The sequence below is a fragment of the Neodiprion virginianus genome, chromosome 2 (genome assembly GCF_021901495.1).
Source record: "Neodiprion virginianus isolate iyNeoVirg1 chromosome 2, iyNeoVirg1.1, whole genome shotgun sequence".
NCBI classification, from domain to species: Eukaryota; Metazoa; Arthropoda; class Insecta; order Hymenoptera; family Diprionidae; genus Neodiprion; species Neodiprion virginianus.
The window spans coordinates 11,984,694-12,006,284 of NC_060878.1; the positions used below are offsets into that span (position 1 = coordinate 11,984,694).

The 21,591-nt window shown below is 37.7% G+C and overlaps 1 protein-coding gene across 3 annotated transcripts in view; it reads right to left on the reverse strand.

Moving 5' to 3' along the window:
* The window catches only part of LOC124298190 (zinc finger protein 395), an 84,689-nt gene that overhangs the window by 43,582 nt on the left and 19,516 nt on the right, over positions 1 to 21,591 (reverse strand). For 2 of the 3 annotated variants that reach the window (XM_046749879.1, XM_046749881.1), the window contains exon 2: positions 11,140 to 11,303. In XM_046749879.1, coding sequence (XP_046605835.1) covers positions 11,140 to 11,303 — 164 coding nt within the window. Of the gene's footprint in view, positions 1 to 11,139; positions 11,304 to 14,534; positions 14,697 to 21,591 lie in introns of those variants that run through there. The other variant, XM_046749880.1, reaches the window with a different exon arrangement.

A 21,591-nucleotide genomic window follows, 5' to 3' on the forward strand; every position in this document is an offset into this window, starting at 1 on the left:
TCCAGTCGATTCATCCTCAATTCGAATTTGCCGCAAGCCACACCCATCCCCTTGATTAATTTGGACAAGCTTGAGACTGATTCACGGTAAATTCAAGTATCGATTGTTCTCTATTCCAGTTACCTGGAAGATTTTCATTTATCGACAAAATGGTATGTAAAAAAAAAAAAAGTGTGCAGATTGCACTCTCGTCCCTATAACTCGGGGCGGATAAGTTTGAAATATGCAGGTCTACAACTTTGATTCGTCGTTTTCAACCATTTTTATGGTTATAATGAAATTTCAATCGGTCATCTTAATCTTAAATGAAGATCGCGGACAATTTCTACGATATTTTTCTTCAGTGCAAGTGGTCTAATCAATTGGGTCGATAGTAAGTATACATCGGATTGCTGGGGGGGGGGGGGGGGGGGGGGGGGGGCACCTGAGTGCGATTGTCCGATAATAAAGTGAAATATTTTTCGGAAATTGCTACTTCTAAAGGTCACACGACTGTTCTCTTCAATAACGAAATAGCTCAACAATTGAACTTGATGAAATTCCAGTTAGTCTTCTAACGAGGCTGATGAAACGAATGAGGTTGTACCTCGCAATAATAAATTTTCAAGAGAATTGTTTATTTCGATACTTGCAAGAACTGTTTGAAATCCATCAAACCGTAATAACGTACGAATAACACATATTAATTTAGGAGGAATCAGTTTCTCTGAGAATGAATTAATCTGAATTTCCCCCAAAAAAAAAAAAAAAAATACAGTGATGTTCGAATTTCTTTCAACGACTTGTTTACGCTTCGAAACTGCCAACTTCAACCTCACTGAAACAAAACCTTTACACTTTTCTCGTGCAATTAGGAGCTCGCTTGCCGTCGATTCGGCAAACGAGCGTGACCCGGTTTCCCGGTTTTATTCCTCCTCCTGACCCTGTGGCAATCCTGCAGCAACCCTCCGGCAGGCATGAGCTAGCTCTTCAACAAGTAGCGCAGCGGGGGGGGGGGGGGGGGGGGGTGGCAGCCTTCCACCACATCCATGGTTGTAGCATACCTGACCTATTTATCCGATGGCAGTCGAGTCGCGCTGTATCGAGCGACCCAAATTCGCGCGCCAACCCCGCCAGGCACGACACCCCCACGGACATAGAACAGGGTTGCACAGTGCACCCTACACGGCGTAACACGGATAAAACGAAGTTATTCGATCAATGACGCGTCCTTCGAAGACGCCGCGATCTTGGCGTGCCCCCCGCCCCCCACCGCCCCCGACATCGCCCCCGCCGTTCCCCAGAGTTTCGAGATTAGGTACGCTGATCGGATCGATAAAGGTTGGGGGGGGGAGGCTTTCCTGTTTTACCGACTCGCAAGGAAAGTCCCAAGCCTCCGAATAATGGATTCTACTCAAACTTCTGGGATCGATTTCTCGGTCCAATTATGGATTTCATTGTCCTCGTAAATTCAAGTGTAAACGGACATATTTTTCAAGAGCGTAATAATTGAGTAACTAGATACACATTTTCGACAGCCTTATCTTTAGTGAATCGAGCGAAGCTACACATCAGAAGCTCGGTATTTTGGATATGGAGAAACACTCCAAGAGTTTTCCCTTTATAATCCATGATCCGGTGGCGTGATACTTTTCCTCCAAGTCGGCAAATCGTATTTTTTTGTATATTTTTCTACTGGTCAGAAATAAAACCTAGCTCTTGAAACTATGAAAATTATGGGGTTTATCTTCGTCAAGTTCTGAAAATTGATGGAAGTACTATAAGTACATTTGCATCCCATTATCACTCGCTTTGAGGTTATGGTTATCGCACGCTATTGTTTACAGTTGCAGGACCCCGTATATTTTGTCCTCTGTCGTCGATAACCCAAACTCTTCTGATCGACAATCACAGAAGCTTTAGGAGACTTCAACAATCAAGATGAGATGAAAGTATGTAGTGTATTATTTTATGGAATACGATTGATTGAACCTATCGGTAAGATAGGAACGTCTCACATCCCTTTAAAGCTAATCTATACAGGGTGAGTCGGTTGATGTGTTAAAAATAGGAGGGGCCTAGTTGACTCGAAGTCGCACAGACGATTCTTAGCGTCGTATACGTATTAAAAGTGAAGGCAAGCATGCAGAGTGGTATTGAGTTGGAGGAATCCCATAGCTTCTCTGTTTGGTCGAAGGGGCGAACTTGACGCGATCTAAACTCCTCCCATTCTCGATACACGAGGTGACTCACCCTGTACAGGTCGCCAATTTCGATCGGTCCGATGTACAATATATTGCAGAAGAATCTGACATTATATCCAAGATTCGGCCGTTGTCGAATGGTAAAATTGAACAATTACTTCCGATTTTTTGCAAAGAGAAAAAGAAGATAAAAAATTAGAAACTGAAATGACTTGTGCGGTTGTAAAGATAAGTAAACTGTTCCGTGCAGCAAAGTACCTAACCTTTATCTTCAGCTCATTTATGAAACAGGCCACTTTCATAGCTATAATATATTAGAGTGATCCTTATTTAGGGCTCGGACGAATTTTTTCCAAATTCGGGTCCAAATAATTCAAAACTAATTCCCTAATTTTTCCAGATTTTTATCTCAACTCCAACCCCAGCCCGTACCACGTTGGATTTCCTCGTATTAAAATACACGTGTTTCCGCTTTATGCTCAGTGTATATTTTATTGTAAGAGTAATAATTTTTTCAAAAATTCTGGAACTGTAAGATTTTATTGGGCATTAGTGCAACTATCTGATAAAAAATTCACAACACCGTATCCCGTATAAATTGCACACCCTGCACGAAGATAATAAAAGAGCAGATTTTACTCAAAACTGCAGGAAAAAAGTGACACATCAGGTTTTTTGATAAAATAGACTGCGTAACGTGCAGAATTTACTGTAGAATCAGTAAAAATCACTGTGTCCAGAGTAAAATCTGCTACATATATAGTAAGAAATATAGTTGACATGGATATTTTTAACCAAAAATCCTGAAGTGTTCCTCTTTTCTTGCAGTTTTGAGTAAAATCTGTTCTATTTCTCCTCTCCGTGTGTAAATTCGATTTTTTTTTTTTTTGTTATTTAAGTGCATGTAACGCAGATACAAAATCTTCCACTTACAATTAATGAAAGAGTAAGTGCTAGAATCGGATCAATCGAGTTGTGATAGAGAACCGATAAGGGCGGCAGAGATAAAACAATGTACAGACGACCGGTATGCATTGTGCGCAGACTTGGGTTTTACATAGCGTGATGCACCTGACCCATATACCCACCGAGTTCGTATTGATTGACCCAATTCTCTGTGAGCCAGCGGACCCAGCGCGGCTTGCCGCGAATCGACCAAGTTACATTACGCAACCCGACCCAACGTGAATTTTCGATATAATATATTTGTACGGTATCCGAGGCTCTCCGATGCTGCAGAAGCGGAGGATGCGACGGGCAGGCCAGAATTAACCCCTCGATGCTTTCCAAATACTGGAGTTTCTAATTAGGTTATTCGAAAAACGCTGTCAATCGTAATTCCATTGTGATGACGATGAGACTCTGCGCGGAGAGAGAAGCGAATGTAAATTTTCATTCAGGATTGGCATTTATTTCAAGTGCTGAAGAAGAATCACCGCAACTGTTTGTCCCAATTAATTGGGGACCTGGATTTGAAGGCCGGTAACTTAAGGAGGAAAGAAATGCTACAGCATTTATAACGATGTTAGCGTTAAAAAACGTTGGAGTTTTCTAATTCCGAGCAATTCTCGTTCATTCTCTTACGTAATTTCGAAGCAGCGTTATCTCGGCTGGTTTTCCTTTGGAAACGTAGTATCAACGCAATTTTTGCCCATAACTCAACTTTAGCGCACTGCATTTCTGTCAAGAAAATTCAAACAATTCGCAGCATGCTTTAAGATTTCCTAGATAGGATAGTTTTCGAAATATTGAAATCCATCGAAAATTAGAGTAATTATGAGTAATCATAGCACAAGAGGTGGCCTTCGACAAGGTTAACGACGAACAAAGTGGCGAATTATTTGAAAATCTTGAGAACGTTTTTAACGGAGCTACGATGCGTTGAAATTGAGATAGGGTAAAATGTTGCACTAAAACTATGTTTTGCCATGCAAAACAGTCGATAACTTCGCTTCCGAATGTCATAGACCAATAAATGATGACTGTTCGAACACAGCATAATACTGCTTCTCCAATGCCTTCTCGGTAAGTGATCCAGTATTTGTTTTTACCAAATTATGGGAGCTCAGATTTGGGTGACCCAATTTATCGAGATGAAGACTAGTACAACGAGACATCTCTTCAAAATTAAGAAGAGAATAGAGATGTATGTGTACATGAACCAGAAGAACGTGGATAGAAACGATTTCCCATGTAAAACATACATACTCGATAAAACATACGAAGAATTCACTCGAATCGATATTAGACTGACCTCAATAAATTCTAGGTGTAAAGTTGAGGTAGCCTTCACGGAGAAAAATCCAAAACCGCATTTGGTTGTTGTACGGAAACACAGTTTGACTACTTTGATCACCTCAATGTTCTTGGGCTTGAAAGTGACGAAAAGTTATGATTAATTTCGGATGGAATAAAAATTGAGCAGTTCAGGTTGGCTTTCAACGTTTAAGCATTGGGACGATGAAAGAACAAGCTGCATGAAAGTAAGACGTCGTCGTCGTTAGAGGCGTGGATGGATGTTCCAAAGAGGTAAGTGATTACGGCGATTAACTGTTGTGCATCGAAATCAGTTTTGCCTGCCTACCTACCCTACAACCCAGGTTTGTCACTGCTGTCGTCTATTGTTCGTGCGAATCAGAGCGCGGATGGGTAGGTTATTATTAGAGGTACTAAAAGTTCTAGGCTACGCAATAGTTTGGATTCTAGACGGCAGCGCGTCTTCGTCATCTTTTACGTAGGCCACAAGGTCGAGCGATGGGGACGTCCACGAGAGAATTGCAAGCGTATTCATGATGGTCGGTTACCTACGAACATAATGTCCAAGCCTCACGTCTTTCGAAGAAACAGTCGAAGATCCCAAATTGCGTTCCGAAATTTGCGGTAGAACCTTACTTGCTATCTGGGTGTTGAGGAAATACGTTAGTCGCGTTCCCGAAGTTAGCGAAAAAGCTCTAAATTAACACAAAATTATTCAAATATTCGCTAAACTACATAACACCTTCGTAGTGGAAATAAAGTTGACAATTGACTTGAAGTAGTATAATGAACATGACAAAGGAATAAATTTGAATCGAGAGCATCTTGACTTTCCAGTAGAGAATCTTACAAAGAAATCGAAGTGCAGGCAGCACTGGATGACGAATCGCACCAATAGCGTAATTTGATGAAGACGAAAGTATTTAGATACGATGTATAGAACCAGGTTATGAGGTGCAGTGAACTTTAAGTGTGCGCGTGCCACCAGACGATGCTTTTATTTGTACGACCCAGTTCGCCTTCTATCTCTTTATTTCTTTCTCTCGTTGTCACCCCCACACGGTAAGTTTAAAAAGAATAGTTGTAAACAAACTAATATCAACATTTCATTAGGTTTTATCGAAAGTTTTCTGCAGGTGTGCGTCGTCGAATCATTAATGCCAAATAATATCAGCCACAAAAATGTATAGAGCAATATTATTTTGACAGTTGATACGCTCGGTACTTAGATGACAATAAACGATGATCTAGTTTACTGAAACACATATGTATGTATATACCGACTGTGAGCAGCGTCAAGTGGACTTTAGAAAGCTAATGACATTTGTGAAATTTGTAAACACGTGCAAGGGAAGGAAGGAACATTATGTTATATAAGTCAACGTTATCGTGATACTACGTTATTTACAGTGATCTTAGAAGAGAGTTTCTAAAGAGGGGCTAGAAAAGATAAAAAGAAGATGAGCAGCAGCCTGGAATGCCTTGGAAATCGGTTGGGATGGATTAAATGTGGAACACAAAGGTTTTTCTGTTTTGAATTCACTATTTTCCATACCGAGTCACTGTGGCGGCACCAAAAACTCTTGACTTAGATATATTTGTGTGCGAGTTTGTCTATATATTGAGGCTTCATGATACTTGGACGGGACTAATCGATTGGCTTCGACCATAAATGGACTGTAAATAAAACACACAATTCATTTCATTCGAATTAAGCCACACGCCAAGAAATTGCCATGACATTTGTTGAATTTACAAACTAAAGGTATCAGCTAATCGTCCAATGTGACCCGATATTGCATTATCAAGGATTTCGGTGATAATAAAATTACCTGCCGTATCTTGCTATCACGTTTTTTTAAGAGAAACTTACAAAAAATCGAATAATATGAGTTCACCGAGCACAGAGTCGATAAACGAAAACGTCCATAAGGTATAATTTAAGAGACGTATGACCAGTGCGGTGTAAAAGAGACTAATTTTCAGACCCGACATGGAAATTAGAACCCAAATAACCGGTTTATACATGTACAGACCCTTAGATTAATATTGACACATTCAAGGTCACTGGTGTAGTCTGCTACCACTTGCTCGACATGGGAAACAGATGCCATCAGTGACCTTGAATGTGTCAAAATCAATCTAAGGCTTCGTACATTTCCATGTATAAGCGTACGCAAATTGTACACCTACATATACATATGCACGAGTTTAGCTGTCGCGGTCACCGTCTAACCTTGCACCTCAAGGTAAGCTCTGGCCTATGATTACGTCACGCAAGTTCAATTTGCATTCTCTGGTATAGGAAACGATGATGGGCGCATAATGCAGAGAGAAATTCATTTCGGTACGCGCGCTGTTAACATATTTATATGTCAGCGATTAGAGTTTACTCACGCTAATATGCTAAGTAAAAAATGGGTAAAAAGAGCTGAGGAATATTCTCGAAGGTCGGTTATTCTACATCGAATGATTGATTTCTGGCAATCAGAGTATTCCTCAAAATTTCATAAGCGAGCTTCTTTATGGCTGAAAGCAGTACATTTTTCGATTATAGCTGCTGAACTTGACCTGTGGTCTTACCATCATATTCATACCTTCGCTTAAGGATGATTGATCTCACTCTCGAACCAAGGACCACCAGTTAATGGATCTGACGCAATACCTATACTTCCGCGAAGCCCTTTCCCTTTTACGAACGCGTTTTGTGTTCTCGCCTTCTGCAATGCCGCAATATCACGAACCCCAATTTGTATTTGATCAAGGTTTCCATTTTGATCTCGTCAAGTGACTTGGAGTTATTTGAATTCAATTAGTCTTCTGACTCCATGGAATTGCTTAAATGTAACCCAAGTTTTTTCAAGTCACATAAACTCACTAGAAATTGTTTGAATTGGAACGATGTCTTCTGACTTCACGAAGAAACTTGAAGCCACTCGATACCATCTCGTTCACGAACTCACTTATTAAGTAAATTAAAATCAGTTGAATTCAAGTGCAGTTACTCAAAGTCATTTGAATTTCACTGACGCGTTTCGACTAACCCAGTAACTCGAAATTCCTTCAATTCAATCCAGGTCCTTAGATTCCCAGACTCTTGACGAAATATTATCAAATATAAAGTGCGATCTAGCAGCATGTTTGAGAATCTGTTTTAGCGACATAGTGACTTGAATTGGCCATAGTAAAACATCCTCTTGCCGGCAAGAATGTGCCTATACGTATGCCTCGACACGTGTAGCGTTAACGAAACGCCCTGTGCTGGCCTTGGCTGCATTCGTGATTGTGCAGATCATATATGAAAACACTGTAGAGAGGTATTTCCGGCAAGCCATTCTGTAGTACCAGTTGGCCCTTCGCCAGCCGACGATGTAACGGATCCTACGCAATAGGGCGTTATGAGATCTGATTTAAGGTAGTTCAGTCCATAACATCCGTTACGACAGAAGAAATTAATATTTTAGTACATAAGAATTGAATCATGATCCTTTCAGTTATGACGAGTTTTAGATTATGTTATCGACCTACAGATAAGAGAAAAAAGTTGACAAAATCAAATTCTTAACACTGTTGAAAGCCTTCATTAGCAAATCAAACATATTTTCAGAAGACAAAATTTGTTGACAAACTAACGGTGTGTTAAAAATTATGGAAAGATTCAAATTTCACAACAAATTATTAGGCGACCGAATTTATGACGGAGATATGCAAAATTGAAAGCAATTTTTCCATCATAGGTAGGTTATAGGATCTCTAGATTTGAGAACTCAACAAACCCGTAATAAATCACAGAAAAAAAATTCTTACAGCAGTTATTTGATCAAATAATTCAGTTTGCCGAATTTTATTTCACAATTTCATCAGCATTAATGAACAAGCAAGGACGTATTTTCCAAAACGGTTAGAACCGAAGAAATACGGCTGTTCGCAATTGAGCGACCTTAAACGTGCCGTGACTCCTGAATTTTAGAAATTGATCAAAGAATCTATTTTTTGTTTGGATTCATCGGAAGACCATCTATGACATTGATTACTAAAATCTATGGGTTTCCGATAAAGGAATTCTATGGTAACCTCGATCTCTCCTTACCGAAATCACTGAAGAGATTGTGGACAGTACCATTTGATGTCTCTCTCAAAGCTCTCAAACTTTCGACTAAAGAATTTCCCCGTGACCCCAATTATTGCTCCTGAGATATTTGACAATTCTACTTAACATGGAACACCCTATACAACCGGTGAAACCATAACAACGTCAGCTGATCAGGATTAGGTAAAGAGAAAGTCGTTGGATCGTAAAAACTGGCGAAGACTCAGCTGTTCCGTTTTACCGGAAAAGAACTGATACAACATCGGAATGAAAATGTGGAATATAGGTATATGAATATGTTCAGCATATAGATCTATAACGTATGATCTAGCAACGATTCTACGGCTCGGCCACAAAAATTGAACTTTTCACAAAAATGTAAAATTTTTAGAGGTTAGCCTGCACGTTTACAGCATGCAATAATATATAAAATTGAGAGTTTCAGGTTTTTCGGGTGAAATTTCCGAGACGTCATTGATCCTGCGGGTTAATAAAAACGATAATTCTTCTGTGCCTGAACGGTGGAACGTCCTTTACCTTGAACATGGGTATGATAAGATTTCGTGTGAAAGGACCTTCATAAATAAAATGGAACTAGACGACGAGACGGGGCGGGGAGGAAAGAGGGGGGCGGGTTTAGCTAGGGCGCAGACATGCGTCTAGACTACTTTATAGACGGTTAAAAGGACCAGGTCAAAGAAGTCGACAGCTTTAAAGGAACCTCAGACTGACTAACTGAGTGACTGACTGACTACAAGAGGTTTGAGATCACGGATCTCGACTGTTTGTAATGAGATATCTAATCTGGTTGAAATTTATATTCAGATAATATTAGCGTTTCTAAATGACCAATTTTAACTTTTCCATTTTTTTTTATGCAAGGCTTTTTGTGGTATGACTATTCAGACAATTTTTCAATTCCATCTTTTTTAAAACTCTTCGAAGGATTCTCTAAAGTTAGATCGGTTTTTGCTGTGCGATGATTTTTCATACATAAATAATCAATGTTCAATCGTTTGACATAATTCTGAGTCGTTTTAACGATTCTGTATAACAAACATTTAAAAATTATGAAATAGGTGAATTTGATTTTGAAGAGAAATTTTTCAGAAACACGATACAACATACATGTCAAATTATTTCACCTTTTATACTGATACAAAACAATGCGAAAAGAAATGAGAAACTTGTATACGTGGCATGAAGTAAAGAAGCAGCTGGCAACTGATCAATATTATTGTTTGCGTCTGTGTAGTGACGTATTAATGATGCATCGCATTGCGTTTGTCGGATATATATACATATATCCGTGTACATGCTCAATGCATAAACTCACGAGTAAAGCGTCATAATATGTCTATATTATTAATATAAGGTATTCGATAAGATATATCAACCTGAGTATTTTTTGAGAAAACGTTTTTCTTTTTTCATTCGGATGACGCTTTCACATCGAATGATGTGAAAAAATTCAGCGGCATCAGGAAGATCTTAAGAAATGATAAGAATCATTTCCCAAGATTTTTCGAAATGTGTAACACAGTTTCGTATTGTACAAATTGAGAAAAGGTAACTTAAGGGGACCCGGTGGTCTAGAAATTTCAAAAAATTGATTTTTTTTTTTTTCGATATTTCGAAAGTATAGTATCTTAAGAATATACTGTGAAATTTTCATGCGGAAATTCCCAATATTATAGCTTCTACAGCCCTTCCAGGTAGAGAGCGGTCAGCGCGCTCCTAACGGGTTCAGCACTCGGAGCGCGGCAGCTGTCCCGACCCTTCTCCGCATTTTACCTTTACATTTGTAACCGAATACAATATAATCCCTTCGGAATACAAACGTTCCGAAGGGATCCTCTATGGTGCCGGAATCGCGGATTAACTGTAAGTATTCAAAATTTGCTCAATTTTTAAAAATATCTGTACCTCAAACTTTAAACTCATTTATCTCGAAACGACTTTTTTCGGCACGGCAGGGGTGAAAATAAAAAACTATTCAACCGAATGACTTGAAATTTGGATATGTTGTTCACAACATGTATGGCTATCGTCGGAAATAGAATCATAATTTTATTTCAATAATTTCCTATTGTTTACACTAAAAAACTAGTGAAAAAAAACCCGATTTTGCGAACTTTTTTTTTCAACGCCCGCCATTTTGTCAATTTTCAATTTTTTCGATTTGTTCTAGTTCCGACCATAACTGCACTCTTTCTGATTAAGAATGTCTTTGAATTTTTTGTTTCTGATGAGTAGAAGTCTCGAAATCACCTCCGCAGTCCGGATCCGATTTTTCAAGAGGGTCATCTTTAGCGGCATTTTTATAATAATAAATATTGTTTTTAAAAGGAAAAAAAAAATTTTTTGTATGATTAATAAACGTAGTAATAAGCTCGAAAAGTTAGAACATCGTTTTTTTTATTTTTAATAGCAAAAAAAAAATCGTGAAAATAGGTGTCATTTTCGTGCGCTAGACCACCGGGTCCCCTTAAAACTGAAAAATTTGACGTGTCAAACACCATTTTTTCGTACCGCACATCAACTTCGGAAATCTTATGAGACGAGTTAAAAACAAAATCTACATGGTGATAAACCTGATATGCAACTCACCCTATGACGTGGGGCACGTCGATCGAGTGTGAAGAGGCTCTCTTACGATCCCCAGCCATGTCGGCGAGCCGAGCAAAATCCGTGTCCTGATCGGCGAGCCGAGCACTCTTCCGTGACTCGAGCAATCTGACCTCCTCAATACGTTTTGTAAGTGTCACCGTGCCCTGAAACAATATTTTTAAAACATTGAAAATGGTCGATCAACTTCAGTGAGGGGTGCGAGGAAAACAGAAAAATCGGCTATATCTAAAAACATATCGACGAGCCTGAAATTCACGGCAAAAATGTGTAAGAAAAAATTGAGCAGTTTCATATATCACGTTATTGTATTAATAACAGTCGTAACATCGGCATAAGTGATAGCAGTAATAGTGGTATGTAACAGTGATATTGTTTGGTATTAATGATAGTAATAATAATAATGGTATCAACAGCATAAAGTTCCGTTGTTTGATTATTAATTAACTCTCTCTTTCCTCTTGCCATCGGCTGAAGTTTTGATAATTGCACGGTATATAAACTAACCGAACATCAAGGTGATAATATTTGTTCACGTCAACGTTACGGACTTCAACCCCATGATACGATATATAAAAACTGTGTCTGAGGTATGTGCCCTGAATATACAAACATGCAGAATTGCAATTCTTAATGACGCGTGCAGAAATGACAGGTAAAGGTGTGGTATTTATTTCTGTAATTGCATACATAACCAAGAGGACGAATTGATACGAGTCAGTGGCAAGATCGATAAAATATAAAGACGATTGTTATAATTATTGCGACAAAAACAGAATATTAAAACGGAAAACTGCAGATTGATGTTTGAAAGTGGAAAATACTAGTGAGATACCGAAACAACGGTCGGTTATATGATTCTTTGAATTTATTAGCGAGATGCCGATCACGAGAGTAAATTTTCCGGTGTTCAGGGTGAATCATATACTCGTTTCCCACAACGCATTATCAAGAAGCATCGCGAGGAGGAAATCCGCCGAGAGAACTTTACGATCTTCCGAATGCCGGGTTTACCAGTTGCACCGATTCGAAACAACATACGCCCCGCGGCTTAGGGTAGATGTTATTTTAATACCAACGACAGAAAACCGGAAGCTCGCGGGTAACCTCAACTTGTTCCACATGCTGCTTCAATACGGGATCTCTTACGTTATGGGAAACATGTGCTCTTAAGGATATGCGAGATGTACAGTCGGGTTAAAAATCTGTCGATAAAAAGATACAAGTATTTGTTTTTTTTTTTTTTTTTACAAAAAATTAATCACCAGCCCTTGGAAGAAATTTTTTTTTTCTGCATAATTACAGTGACGAACAAAATGTTCGTGTGTCGCACGTGTGCCTAACGGTTAATTAGGAGTTACACGACGTGCTCGTTTTATAAATATGTACATGTATACGTATATGCATTCACGCGTGAAAATATCCGCAATCAATTGCGTGACTCGGGCATGAAAACAGGAAGATCAAAGTTCTTTCGAAATGGAGGAAATTTCTTTAGGTCAACTTTCAGTAGGTATAATAATTTTATACACTCACAATCAAAGTATATATCAACTGTAACGCAAACATTTATTAAAAAAATTTGTATTACCGACAAGTTTTCGCTTACGATTAGGATATTCTTGCGTGTCGTTCTTTTACTTTTCTTGTTTACAAATAATTTCGAGTGAAAAATTATGAAGTCAGAAACGTGAAAATTATGTCACATAAGTTTTATCCACTTATCACAAGCTGCTAAATTTGATTAATGATTAAAAAAATATCGAGTTACGGCCTTAAACACCGTAATCAGAATCATCAAGTCAAGCGGCAGAAATAGAAATTAATTAACATATTTTCCTCGTCATGTATATTTCATTTGATATGATAATACATATATGTATATATATATATATGTATGTGTGTATATATATGCACATTATATACAAACTCGTCAAGATGTTTTCTTTGTTTGCATGATATTGATTTAAACATACGAAAATGTTTTACTTTGGTTTCATCAATCCACGTGTCGAAAATATTGCATCACTAATGGTATATAGTATACGTATTAAACACAACTTAAATGTGTTAAAACATGCATAATGTTTTTGGTCATTCGTTACTATCAACAAAAATTGGACAATTTTTTTGAGAGGGTTTGTCCTGTTTTACCGACAAATTCAGCAAATTGTATATTTGCACATTTTTTTGAACATTGCATCAATTATTATGGGAAGTGATCACGATTTGGTGTTGAAGGGAATTAATTTTTTAGATAATGAGTGACGAAGTATAAAAAATGTTCGGTAAAACTCGCAAAATGTGTGGTTAAAACAGGAAGGTCCAGTTGAAATATTCAGTTTATCAGACACTATAAATATATTTCAATTTCTTTTTCTTTTCTCCTCTCCATTCCCCTGTAACCAACACCCTACTAACGGTCAGCGGATATTGTCAATACAAGTATTTTCGATCTGCAAGGTCTCGATTATGTGGTCGAAACTCATACAAATATAACGCTCATGCTATGCGATGCCTGTAACGTTTTATGCCATCCGGAATGCCTCGTGATCGATATTTATATTCATTATACATACAATATATAAGTTCAATTATTACGAAACGTAAATCGTTGTGAATCTTTCAACGATTTATATTATCCATCGCATGCATATATGCATTAGGGTGGTCCTTAAAAAAGTCATTTTTGAATTTCGATCGTCTCACCCCCGAAATCAATTCCGAATGATTCAAAAATAATTCTCTAGTTTTTCAGATTTTTGTCTCAACTCTAACGCGTGCCCGCAAAAGGATGGGTTTTGCCATTCAACCTCGCATTTAACCCTTTCAGGGACACAGTAAATCTACGCGACACACTTTAGATAAAATTTAATACAGGGGAGTTTTTTGGATCGCTGGTTACGAATCTGCACTCAAAATTTGAAAATTCAGAATGGCGGATCTAATACGATGGACCAAACTCCAAAGTCGTTCGATTTCGATAAAACTCGGTAGCCAAGGAGTTTCGAGGTCGGAAATTACGAATCTGAACTCGAAATTAAGAAAAATCAAAATGGTAGACTCCATATGACAGCTTTAAGTGACTTTTGGAATTTTGGTTAGCCATATTGGATCAATCATTTTGAACTTTTTAATTTCGAGTTCAGATTCGTAATCAGCGACCTCAAATACCTTCACGTATCAAGTTCCACTAAAATCAAGTGACTTTCTGGATTTTGATCTGCCATATTGGATCCGATATTTTGAAATGTCAAATTTAGAGATCAGATTCGTAATTAGCGACCCAAGGAACTCCTCTGTATTAGACTTAGTATTCCGTAATTATGAATACATTATTTGTAAAATAAATAATTATTATCTTTTCACCGACTTACCCAATAACTGCAGCATTTCACAATGATTACCAAATTAAACCCATAAATATAAATAACAACTTTATCCATAACAATAATCGCACCATCGAAGACAACAGCAACAGGATATCGGCGATGGTGACAATAACAACGGCCAACCGGGCACATGTATGAATACCGGATATCTCCATGACGCCTACTGACGTCAGTCCTGAGTCCGGTATTGCGTATTACGGCGACGCGACGGCGTAACACATCGTAACGATATTATTACCAGAGATGTGTTTGTTAAATGCAAGATTTTTCTGGCTACTGCGTCATAAATTGCAAAGGCGTTTACCCGCGTGAATTCAAGAGAAAAAATTTCCCAAATTGTTACGTCGAATGTCTGAAACCTACTGTCAATTTTAAGGTCAGAGGTGTATGAAACGATCTTTTTTGTCCGCCATTTTTGTGACGTCGTTATTCGATATACCCAAGCTAACCTAACCTAACTTCGCACTTCTGTTCTCACCTGGAAAACCCAGATTTCTGCACCATTTCGTAGTAAAATACTGTGCAATGACGTCACAGTACATTACTACGAAGAGATACACGTATAACGCCTGTTAATGTAACTTTTGTGATTCTCATCTGTTTGAAAAGAAAAAAATCATTTGACAAAGTTGACATGTGTATTATTTTCACAATGAAATTGGATTGAAAAAAGAAAAAGAAAATAAACAATGACGATATTGACGGTTTTATGTATTCCTACAATTTCTAAACGCAGAGGTATCTATAGCTATAATAATAAATTTCTGTATACAACACGTACCTATACGTGTATGTGAAAAATGTTCAAAACACCGAGTGCGCATTATAATTCTCGCATCGTCGATGATATAATAAATATTAGTCGTGCACGCGTGTATGTAATAATTGCAATAATAGTGTACATAGTTTTGAAGGCTGAAAAAGTGACGTTCAACGCCGTCACGCGCATAGGTATGTATGTACATATATGTATACATATAATATGAGTGGTCCACGGCTTGTCTTGCAACAGTACACTTGCAAATACTGTATCCATAGACATATTTACACGCACATATTAATTCACACAGATCATGTGTATGTGTTCTGTACAGTAAATGACGATTTCCATTTGTCAGACGTATTAAGCGTGTGTTGGCGATACAAAAAGAGCGAGAAAGCGAACGAGAAGTTGACGGAGATGGGGGGTGGGGGGGGGGGTGGGGGGGGGGCAAAACAGAGGCAAAGGTCGCACAACGCGGAACGGCAGCAAAGATTTCCTGTTTTCTCGGTAGAGACATGACAGAGTGCGGATTTATTACGCGATATCAAACCTGCGCCTACATAATGCCTGATACATAGTTCCGTATGGGGTAAACCAAAAAAATGCGCGCGCGAATCCTGCGTAGCTGCGTCACGTGTTAAACCAGTGCCGAAGGCGTAATCGTCGATGCCTTGCTACATCATAACATAGTGTAACGCATAACCTCATTTCGAACGTTCCTATTTTACCGACCGGTTCCACAAATCGTATTTCACACTTTTTCCTTTTCGCGGGAAACGAAATCTTGGCCAAATTTTTTAATCCGCTATAACCTCAAAGCGATTGATAATCGGCTACAGTTAGATTTGTAATGTTTCAAAATCAATATTTCTAGCTATTTCACTATTCAGGAGGACGCAAAAAGTGTGAAATACGACCGACCGAATTTTTCGGTAAAACAATCAATTCCAACATAAGTGTTTCTGATCTCTTCGACCCCAGCCTCGATCTTTTCTTTTGTGTATCTTACCCGATACATTAAAAAAAAATAAAAAAAAAGGAAAGTTAGCATGAATAATCGTAATAATAACTGTAAAAAAGAACCGTGAGGCAGGTCAGTCCATCAGATGTCCTCCTTTAGATCTGAGGTGGGTAGTTATAACACAGTTCCATATATATAACGACAATCGAGTATTTATACAGTATGCACCGCCTTATGTATTATTATAGGTTGTATAGGCTTGGCGTGTTGGATTCAGACCATCACTCAACCGGGAAACGCTCAGTTAGGTCAGATTAGGTTAGGTTAAGCTATGTTCAAATGGTCAGAATTCACCGCACTGAGTATGGCTGCATACATCTCAGGTATTTAACACGGATTGTACATATGTGATATGATGCTCGTTTATTTGCTGAACGAGCCAGTCACGTCATTGTTACGTAGAGACTGAACAAGATGCCGTTGCCAAACGTCAAGTCACACACGGCGAGTGAATTTATCTATACCTTTATCTAAACCTGTATACACAGGTATAAATACGCATGTGTATGTGGGGGAATTTTGGATGAAAGAAACATTTTTTTTTTTTTTTTGTTCCCGCCTGAAAAGCTTGTATACAGAGGAAAAAAGTTGTAATCCTCGCAGGTTGATCCCGGAAGCATTTATTGTTGGCAGAGAATGGAATTCTTTACAAACGTGTACCTTGAGCGAAATTCGTTCAAAGGTTATAACTATTAACTATGCTTAAATAATTAATTATTGAAAAAAATTCACCTTTAAATGGTTTCAGTAGTTGAACAACTGCTTCACAACAAACAATCACAAAACGGATATTGCGAGAGTAATTAAGTCAATTGGGTATCGAGATCTTACTTAATGAGGGTAGACAGGAATCAGGGCAATATGGCGGCGCGCTAGTTGATCAGCTGATCGTTTTCGGCTGATTTGACAAATATCACGGTACAGTGAGCATCGTCCAAGCTGTTGAACTTCTATTTTGTAACATTAAGTCGACTCAGGGTGGCATATACGAAAAAACACGAAAAAACCTTGTACTCGAAACATTTCTAACGATTTTTTTCTCAGGCATCGAGGAAAAGAAAATAACATTTATTAGACGGTTTTGACCGTCTTGCGTGCTTCCCATTAGAAGCGTAAGATTCCAACATGTAAACAATCATCTATATACATTCTTACATCAGGTGCTCCAGAGACGAAAACTTTCTATTCACACATATAAAGCACAAGAAAACAAATTTGAACTTACTGGTGATGAGAGGAATTAACGACAACAGAGTCAGGGCGGCTAGGTGGTCTAGTGGAGTAAGGCTCCGGTCAAGCATCTCTAGATACCAGGTTCGATTCCTGCCTCCGTCGTTAATTTTTCAAAATCGCCAGTTTTTCAAATTTACATCTCCAAAAAAGAAAATAACGTTTACAATAACGGAATATGTGATCCAATAATTCTGGTCTAAAAGAATCTTCCCGCCACCATCTTAACAATAGTAATTATACCGGAAAGGCTTCGTAAGTAATTGCAGACAGCTTGATCTCCTTGCTGAAAAGCTTCAATGCAACCTGCACCCTGCGTATTAGACATACCGCGGCAAACACTGGCACGGGTAGACAGGCAAGTTAAAATAAGAAATTTGAAAGCCGGAGGAGAAAGTGGTAGGTTGATGATCACGTGGTGCCGGCGACGTAGATCGAGCAGTAACTACTCGGCTCACGGGTAATAAACAAACGGAGCGTGTCGGGCGAACCGAAACGCTCAGTCGCTGCGCGATCGATCGATAGATCGATTTTATTTGCACTTTCAATTCGCAAATATCGAGATACGCAAAGGCCATCCTGTATCGAATCGACCAATGGTAAAATAAAATAAAATAAAACAAAAAATCAATCCATCGTGGAACGGATTTCAAAACGACAAATGTTTTCGGATACGTATTACTCAAAAACCGTTGCACGAATAGGTAAAAATTTTTAGAGATTTTAGAGGCGCTACTATTACCTGAAAATATTTTAACCAGAATAAAACTTCTGAGGTGAAAACTAGTCGTATTGGCATGGAATGTCTCACATGTGTGTAATATAATATTTAAACCTCTTGTATTTTACAGGTGGAAAAACAACGCACAAATTTTACACTATTCGAGAGAATTAACAATATTTGACCAAGTGCGTTTAGATTGGAACTTGGAATTGATTTACGTCATAAATAATATTAATAGATAAGATACGAAAAAGAATTCCTTACTTTCTTATATGACATAAACCTCGAGAACGAAGGACTCATTTCATCCTCAATAATACACACTCATAGATTTGAAGGATTCGTTTTTGAAGGTTTATAGTCAATTTCAAATAGGTATTGAGGTGTACGTACTATTATCCACATACATAGCGCAGACATCTGCTGGCATTGAGCTGGAGGACATGCCACAATTGAATCGACAGTAAATTTTTCAGTGACAGTATAACAAGCAATTAAAACACGCACAACTCGACGTCAAGCTGACGTATTATAACTACACCTATATTATTATACGTATGGGGAATTCTATTCGAACCCAACCAATGTCTAACCTTACCATTTCTGATTTAGTTCAACAAATTTTCAGCAATTGTTCCAACTCTGAAACGGGACTCTGAATTTTATTAGAGACTTAAATAATTCATGGAATTATTTTTCGGTGTTGAAAAATTTCAAAAAATTATACGTACAAAATTCTCACTGACACTCGTTTGTCACCTCCGAAAGCATGTTTTTTTTCTCTTCAAACCAAGTTTTTGGGGTAACTTTAACTCTCATGTCAGCAAGATTGGCTAAAGTTTCTTTCAGAATAAGCCTTTCGCAAACAAAAATAAGTATTTCTTTTTTTTCTTTATTAATTGTGTGATAACGATCGAGATTTTTACCCGTGAATTAAATAATGCGCATCGTGAAGTCTTTCCGTTTAGAGATCATGTTTTACAGTATTGTAAATTTATGCAAAAGCATCGGAAGCTATTTTTTTTCAGTACTTCATGCATTTCAGCGATTACTTTTGTTCGTTCTCTTTGTTGGACTTGAATTATTTAATTCACCCGAAGTAGCAACAGCAGCAGCGGTAGATTACTCACAATCAGATTGCGTTTTGCGCACGTGCAGTGCTGACCACCTGCAGGGTTCACCTTATTGCTATAACACCGCCTTTTCGAGATTTAAATACAACGATTAAACCCATACGCCTTTGTCGTTCAAACAAGGCAGTTTCCTCCGTTCTTGAATTATACATATAAGGTATACGCAAACTGAACAACAGCAATATTATTTTCTTTTTTTTTTTTTTTTTAATTCGACAGCAGAATATTACACAGCATTGCTCTTCGGAGAGGAAAAAAATGACAAGCATTCGTGACATTTTTTCGCAGAAAAATCTGTAACTTTACAGAAAAGATAAAATATAGTGAAAATGATAAGATTTGTTGAAAACTCGATACAAGGCGACAATTTTTCTTCTCCAGACATTTGTCGTTTTTTTTTTTTTTTTTTCCGTAACATGTGTTACACGCGTTTACTTGAAAAACAAAGAAAGAACAAAGAAAAATTATGATCAGTTTTCAAACGGTTGGAGGTGTAAATATTTAACATAATCGACATTTAGGTATAAAGTATTTTTCAAGAGTTATACTTCAAAGATCGCCCAAGTTCGCTGGTGTAAAATCACAGAGTCACGTTGTTCTTTTTCTTCTTTTACTTCGGCAATTCAACAGGAAATCGAAGGAAAAAAAAACTAATCAACTTGCGGGGCTTCCAAGGAATAAGTAACGAGAAAAATAAGGCGAGAGAAAATAATTGAGGTCCTTAACCTGCAGCCATATATTATACGTATACATATATATTTATACATTGTCGATGTACGTACTTATGTATTATATAATTTATAAAAGTGGTTCTATTCTCGACATGACCGCACAATCGCCATTTTTTTATTTTCATTGTGTTGTGGTTTTTTTCACGAGACGCGAGAAATTTTTTATTTTATTTTTTTCTCCACTGTATCAAAGCGCAACTGAAAAACCCGGCAAATTCAGCACAGAAATGATTTTTACGAATGCAGATTTAGTAGTTTGGTAATCATTTTTTAAAATTTCTTTCTTTTTTTTGTTCACACCTTACGACTGTCAGCTGCCCCAACTGACAATGAGCGTGCAATTGGGTCAAGATATTGTTTTGAAGTAATTAACCTAATCGTTTTCGAACGATGCCTGCGATGGTTTTTCTTGAAAGTTGGCATAATTTATATGCGATTCATTCGCCATTGACTTCAAAAATACAAATTCGAATTGTGATGAACTACATACCATGATGAGACGATATAAATAATTCAAAGAAGAAATATTTGAATAATAATCGGTATCTTTACGAAATAGGGGAAAATAATAATGGTAACGACGATGATGATGGTGAAAAATTGTCTCACGTTCCACTTTACCGTAACTATAAACTCAAACACCGTACAAAATATGTACCTGTGCGTTCACAAATATTAATAATATGATGAAAAAAAATGTTTGGTAAACTGAAGTAGTCGCATATGTATAACTGATTAAACGATAATCGAATATGAAATTCCATCTCTTGGTTTATTCGGATTCGTTGAGTTTTCGAATCTGAAGATCTTAATCTCCTTGTATTAGTACAGATTAATGACTTTCGATCGCGTATAAAATTGATTTAGCAAATTTATGACCTAATAATTCATCGTGATATTTCCAATCTACGGAAAACTTTCGAATATTCTTCAACTTCAACAATCAAGTTTTAAAATAAATATTGCCTTCTAGAAATACGTTTACGTTGAAACCAGACAAGCCTGTAGTGTTAAAAACCTTCCAACCTTCCACATTTTTCCAACTCTCGCTAATTAGGTCGATGTACAAGTGTGAAATTTCGTTCGTGTGTGAAAGGATCCTTTTCAACTCTGTAATCCGTATAAAAAAAAATATATATATATATGCATATTTTCATCATTCGTAATGGATTTCGCTCCTGAACCGCCTTTTAATCACAGATAAACGTACGACGATCGCATTTATGTAATTCGAATATGGAAAGTCGTATCATAGAGAGGTGGCAACAGCTGCAACAGCGGCGAGATAACTGAAGGAACCAATACCCATACTGATCGGGCTATAATGCAACAGCTGCTTCACAACGTGAAATTACGCTTGCTCTGACATGTCACTCGTATACATATGCATACGTATATACGTACGTATACACCTACACATACGAATGCCTATGCATAAAT